The following is a 6,829-nucleotide window of genomic DNA, read 5'->3' as shown; positions in this document are numbered from 1 at the left end:
GCTTTCAGTGTGCGTCATCTCTCCGCGCCTCTCCTCACGCACACGTGTTTCCCGTGTTTTCATCTCACGGAGCCCCCGATCTCTTCGATTAAACAGTCGATTCCCCAACAATAGATCTCTGCGGTTTGTAGAAGTTAACACAATAATGGCCCACAGGAGGAAGAAGCTGATGAAGAGGAGGAAGCACAGAGACCAGGAGTCTGATGATGAAGAATTTGAAGTGGCTGCAGGAGTCAAAGATGACGATGAGACAGTGAGTCCAAACTACCTCGATACTGTCACATATGCGCTGTTTTATTATCGGTTCATGTGTTATTAAAAGATCGCGTCCGTCACATTAAGTATCAGAAATTTTTCGGTTGTAGTTTGACGACAAATGCGCGTTTACACGCAATCCAGTTTCTGTTCCGAACTCATATTTATATTAAAACATAAAATTTATTAATTTAGCTTTAGATGTCTCAGTGAAATATGTGACCCTTGCTGGAAAAATTAGCACATATTCAAAAACGAATTATCGATTATTAGTCATTTGTTTGGTGGATTTTCTGCACAGCATCATGGGTAGTGTAGTTTATCACCAGTAATTCAGCAATTTAACAGGTGTAATAAGATTATAAGAATAAGATTCTTTTAAAAATAAGATTAAATAATTTTGGCTGGCAGCTTTAACAAAAGCATAAGATTGCCAACCGTATTTATTATGGGTGTCACAATATATAAAGATGCAAACAGTAAACGAAAAAGGCAACTATGTATAATGGATAGTTCACGCAATTTAAAAATTACTGTGTTAAAAAAAAATCTAGTTTTTAGTGTCAGAACTACATTAAACTACTATAATGTAATGTTTAGTAGCTATAATGTAAAATAATGCAATGGGGGAATATCTGTGGGTCCTGATAATGCCAAATTTCTGATGTTACCAGTAAAAAGTGGCCTACATTATTTTAAATATATCCAGTCAGTGACAGAGCGAAAGCATATTCGTCTAATATAATTCTGTATTTTCAGCTTCAGCTTCAGAATCATGAATATTGTTATTCTGGTGTCTCTATTGTCCTGTGCTTTGGGTTTCCAGCACCAAGTCAAAGCCTATTCATTTGCACACACAATGTAAAACCAAATTAAGAATTTTAATCTCCAGTTCATTTTTTGTTCACCTTTTATCATATATCTTTTCGTATCACAATAATATCGTATCGTGAGTTCAGTTTCGGGATGTGTCTAATCGTGACATGAGGGAATCGTGACACCCCTAGTATTTATATCTCACTGTAGGCCGTCTGTCTGTAATGGTTTATAAGTTATAGTTGTTGATGAATGGACCGACTGTATTGTGTTGTTGTTCAGCCCAACAGAAGACTCCCTCGTTTCCCAGCTTCATCTGAATGTGTGTCTGACGTGGAGCCGGACACCAGAGAGCTGGTCAGAGCCCAGAACAAGAAGAAGAAGAAGTCCGGTGGCTTTCAGTCCATGGGTGAGACCATCACACATAAATCTATCACTTAACCACTCACTCAACCAATCACTCACTCACTCGACCACTCACTCAACAAATCAATCAGTCACTCGACCAATCAATCAGTCACTCAACCAATCAATCAGTCACTTAACCAGTCACTCTCAACCAATCAATCAGTCACTCAACCAATCAATCAGTCACTTAACCAGTCACTCTCAACCAATCAATCAGTCACTCAACCAATCAATCAGTCACTTAACCAGTCACTCTCAACCAATCAATCAGTCACTCGACCACTCACTCAACGAGTCACTCAACCAATCAACCAGTCACTCGACCAGTCACTCGACCAGTCACTCGACCAGTCACTCGACCAGTCACTTGACCAGTCACTCGACCAATCAATCAGTCACTCAACCAGTCACTCAAACAATCAATCAGTCACTCGACCAATCAATCAGTCACTCGACCAATCAATCAGTCACTCGACCAGTCACTCGACCAGTCAATCAGTCACTCGATAAGTCACTCGACCAGTCAATCAGTCACTCGACCAATCAATCAGTCACTCGACCACTCACTCGGCCAATCGATCATTCACTCAACAACTCACTCGACCAGTCACTCGACCAATCAATCAGTCACTCGACCAATCAACCAGTCACTCGACCAGTCACTCAACCAATCAATCAGTCACTCGACCAATCAACCAGTCACTCGACCAGTCACTCGACCAATCAATCAGTCACTCGACCACTCGACCAGTCACTCGACCAGTCACTCGACCAGTCAATCAGTCACTCGATAAGTCACTCGACCAATCAATCAGTCACTCGACCACTCACTCGACCAATCGATCATTCACTCAACAACTCACTCGACCAGTCAATCAGTCACTCGACCAATCAACCAGTCACTCGACCAGTCACTCGACCAATCGATCAGTCACTCGACCAATCGATCAGTCACTCGACCAATCGACCAGTCACTCGACCAGTCACTCGACCAATCGACCAGTCACTCGACCAGTCAATCACTCAATCGACCAGTCGACCACTCAACCAGTCACTCGACCACTCAACCAGTCACTCGACCACTCAACCAGTCACTCGACCACTCAACCAGTCACTCGACCACTCAACCAGTCACTCGACCACTCAACCAGTCACTCGACCACTCAACCAGTCACTCGACCACTCAACCAATCACTCGACCACTCAACCAACCAACCAATCACTCAACCAACCAATCACTCAACCAACCAATCACTCAACAAACCAATCACTCAACCAACCAATCACTTAACCAATCACTCAACCAACCAATTACTCAACCAACCAATCACTCAACCAACCAATCACTCAACCAACCAACCAACCACTCAACCAATCACTTAACCAACCAATCACTTAACCAACCAATCACTTAACCAACCAATCACTTAACCAACCAATCACTCAACCAACCAACCACTCAACCATCACTTAACCAATCACTTAACCAACCAATCACTTAACCAACCAATCACTCAACCAACCAATCACTCAACCTACCAATCACTCAACCTACCAATCACTCAACCTACCAAGCACTCAACCAACCAATCACTCAACCAACCAATCACTCAACCAACCAATCACTCAACCAACCAATCACTCAACCAACCAATCACTCAACCAACCAATCACTCAACCTACCAATCACTCAATCTACCAATCACTCAATCTACCAATCACTCAATCTACCAATCACTCAATCTACCAATCACTCAATCTACCAATCACTCAATCTACCAATCACTCAATCTACCAATCACTCAATCTACCAATCACTCAATCTACCAATCACTCAATCTACCAATCACTCAATCTACCAATCACTCAACCAACCAATCACTCAACCAACCAATCACTCAACCAACCAATCACTCAACCAACCAATCACTCAACCAACCAATCACTCAACCAACCAATCACTCAACCAACCAATCACTCAACCAACCAATCACTCAACCAACCAATCACTCAACCAACCAATCACTCAACCAATCACTTAAGGCTTGTTCGACTTGAACCGGCGCTGCACAGACCGATCGGTTGATGACATCAAAGTACCGCGAGAGCGATTAGAGAGCAGACGGCTCCTTATGCTTTTGAATCGCTCTCGCGGTACTTTGATGTCATCAACCGATCGGTCTGTGCAGCGCCGGTTCAAGTCGAACAAGCCTATAACCAACCAATAGCTTAACCAACCAACCAATAGCTTAACCAACCAATCACTTAACCAACCAATCACTTAACCAATCAATCACTCAACCAACCAACCACTCAACCAATCACTTAACCAACCAATCACTTAACCAACCAATCACTTAACCAATCAATCACTCAACCAACCAACCACTCAACCAATCACTTAACCAACCACTTAACCAACCAATCACTTAACCAACCAAACACTCAACCAATCACTTAACCAACCAATCACTTAACCAATCACGCAACCAATCAATCACTCAACCAATCTATCAATGGATCAGTTGATCACTGAAGTAAATGTGTGTGTGTGTGTGTGTGTGTGTGTGCAGGTCTCAGTTATCCGGTGTATAAAGGCATCATGAAGAAGGGCTATAAAGTTCCCACTCCCATCCAGAGGAAGGTAATATTACAGAAACTGCTCAAATATAAGCTTGTGTTCCTATTAAGATCCATCTATAACTTTACAAAACAGGAGAATGTTTGATTGTTGATCAGTAGAGCGAAAGATGTCAAATTTGTGTCTCTTTCAGGCGTTTGTATTAGAAACTCACATCAGTTTAACTAGTTTAACACTCCTACTGTTTCAAAGTAAGCTTATTAAACAGTCATAACTTAATTTTTTTCAACTAAAACCATATTGTATCTAATCAGTCAATTATCATTAATGAGAGTTTTTAAAAGAAGCTTATTCACCGTATCCCCCAGAGTTAGATAAGTCCATACATACCCTTCTCATCTCCGTGCGTACCGTAACTCTGTCTGACGCACCCACCGCTAGCCTAGCTTTGCACAAAGACTGGAAGTAAATGGCTCCAGCAAGCATACTGCTCCCAAGTGACAAAATAACACCAACATTTTCCTATTTAGATGTTGTGATTTGTATAGTCACAGTGTGTACCAAGGGCGTAGGTTTGGTTTTGAGATTGGTGGGGACATTCCCAGAAGCTGGGGAATCAGGAAATTAATAGGATAATATTTAGGTTTTTAGTCTATATTGACCTTAACAATACGTTAATGAATTCTGTAATGTTAGGACAAATATTAAAGACAAGAAGGGAGTTTAACAGAGACTGAACTTTCCTCCATTCATAGTGCAGTGCAATAGTGCAATGCGGTCTTGTTCCTTGCTTTTTGAAGAAGCCAAACACATGTTTGTATCTGTCATTAAAGGGATAGTTAAGGGAATAGTTCACCAACATGAAAATTCGGTCTCTCCCACAAGTTGTTTTAAACCCTTATAAATTTCCTTCTTCTACTGAACAATAAGGAAGATATTTTGAAGAATGTTGGTAACTAGACAGTTGATGGACCCCATTGACAACCATAGTAAGAAAAAAAAATACTATGGAAGTCAATGGGGCCCATGAACTGTCTAGTTACCAACATTGTTCAAAATAACTTCTTTTGTGGTCAGCAGAAGAAAGAAACTGGTCTGAAACAACTTAATGATGACAGAATTTTCACTTTTTAAGGAAACTATCCCGTTAACAGAAATTAACTTTTAGCATATTTGTTTTCACATCCTTACTGTCCAGTTTGTCCTGTTGGACATAACACACAACAACTTGTGCCATTGTTCCGAACCATGTTTTCAGTCTCCTAAGAGCAACGAAACTTATTTCAGCTTCAGCTGAGACTGGGATGACAAGGGTTTCAACTTGATCAAACAGACTTCTCATTTCAACAGGCCAAACAATTTTGTGTTTTCATGTTTAATGTGGACTTTCCATAGTCGTAATGATTTATACTGTACAAAGTGTATTCTATCCCCCTACACTAACCCTAACACAGATAACTTTCTGCATTTTCAAAAAAAAAAAAAAACGTACTATGATTTATAAGCTGTTTTCAAAAAAAAAAAAAAATCCCCACAAGGATTTCGGAAATTGCCATCTTTGTGTGGACATTCTGTCTTTGTCCCTACAAAAATGGCAATATACGAAAATCCCGTCCTTCTGGGTATTTTCTTTCTTTTCTTCCTTTTTTTTGGAAAACTGATCATTATTATGATATTTAAGTGATGTTTACTCCGTGATGTTTTCAGTGCTCTTTGCGCGCACACACACACACACACACACACACACACACACACACACACACACACACACACTAACACTAACGACATGTTTGCCACTTATCCTGCGATTGTCACACATTATATTGTAAAAACGGAGCTGTCCCCGAATCATTTGACGCGTTTTGCCCCGTATGTTTGTGCACAGAACTGTAGATTACTCCCTAGTTTACCGCATCGAGGAGGTTTCCTTCGAGGTGCATTGCCGCTTCGCACAATCAAATGTAGCTACAGCCTCTCACAAGTTAGAAAGAAAACACAAAGCCAATCAGTTTAGCAATGTGTGTTCAGGAGGCGGGACTCAGATCTATTAACCGTTTGTGTTCCAGGATTTGCGCATTTTTCTCAGAACGCTCTTATAAGAGATTTTTATCTAAATTAGATGTTTCCTGGTTAAATAAAATAAGAACTACGCAAAACACACTGGCAACAGTGGTTATATATAAAAATATTAGCATTTTTGATCGAAATTATTGCTAGGGACAAATCAGTGTCACTGGATATTGGTAGGGACACGTCCCTAGCGTCCCTACTGAATTCTACGCCCCTGGTGTGTACAAATAAAATGGTCATATAAGACACAGCCATCTTTTAACCTTATACATACTGGGAACTATATTCTCTGAAGGCGAAGCACTGCTACTTGGGCGGAGTGATTTGCTCACAGCATCTGAGACGCGCCGCGGTGACGAGCAGAGAGTTCGCTCCGAGTGCTGCGCTAATCACTCCGCCCAAGTAGTGCTTCGCCTCTATACCTAACCCTAACCTAAAGTTGGCGTGTTCCTTTAAAGTTTTGAATGTTACCATGTTTTACGATATTATTTCTACAATTACCCCCTTTTTTATTAATTAAAAAGTCAAGAAATTCCTTGAAATTTGTGTCCTCTCACTTTTATGATGAATAGATGCACTTTTTAAGGACTACAACAAACGGCTGTTAGGAACTACATGACATTCCTCCCGTGTTAGTGACATCACTAACCCTAACATTTACATAACTCCGCCCCCCGGGAATGTGATTTGTAGTTTATC

The 6,829-nt window shown here is 40.9% G+C and overlaps 1 protein-coding gene across 1 annotated transcript in view; it reads left to right on the top strand.

Moving 5' to 3' along the window:
- Positions 1-6,829, top strand: part of ddx54 (DEAD (Asp-Glu-Ala-Asp) box polypeptide 54) — a 45,960-nt gene continuing 39,131 nt past the window's right edge. Inside the window, exons 1-3 of the mRNA XM_077237494.1 lie at positions 1-253; positions 1,354-1,480; positions 4,053-4,123. Coding sequence (XP_077093609.1) covers positions 146-253; positions 1,354-1,480; positions 4,053-4,123 — 306 coding nt within the window. The 5' untranslated portion in view covers positions 1-145. The remainder of the gene's footprint in view (positions 254-1,353; positions 1,481-4,052; positions 4,124-6,829) is intronic.

This window comes from Siphateles boraxobius, unplaced genomic scaffold (assembly GCF_051911475.1).
Source record: "Siphateles boraxobius isolate OS27281-9 unplaced genomic scaffold, OSU_SipBor_1 202, whole genome shotgun sequence".
In the NCBI taxonomy this organism is placed as follows: domain Eukaryota; kingdom Metazoa; phylum Chordata; class Actinopteri; order Cypriniformes; family Leuciscidae; genus Siphateles; species Siphateles boraxobius.
Note: the sequence above shows the minus strand (reverse complement) of the source record. Positions and strands in the feature narration are given on the sequence as shown.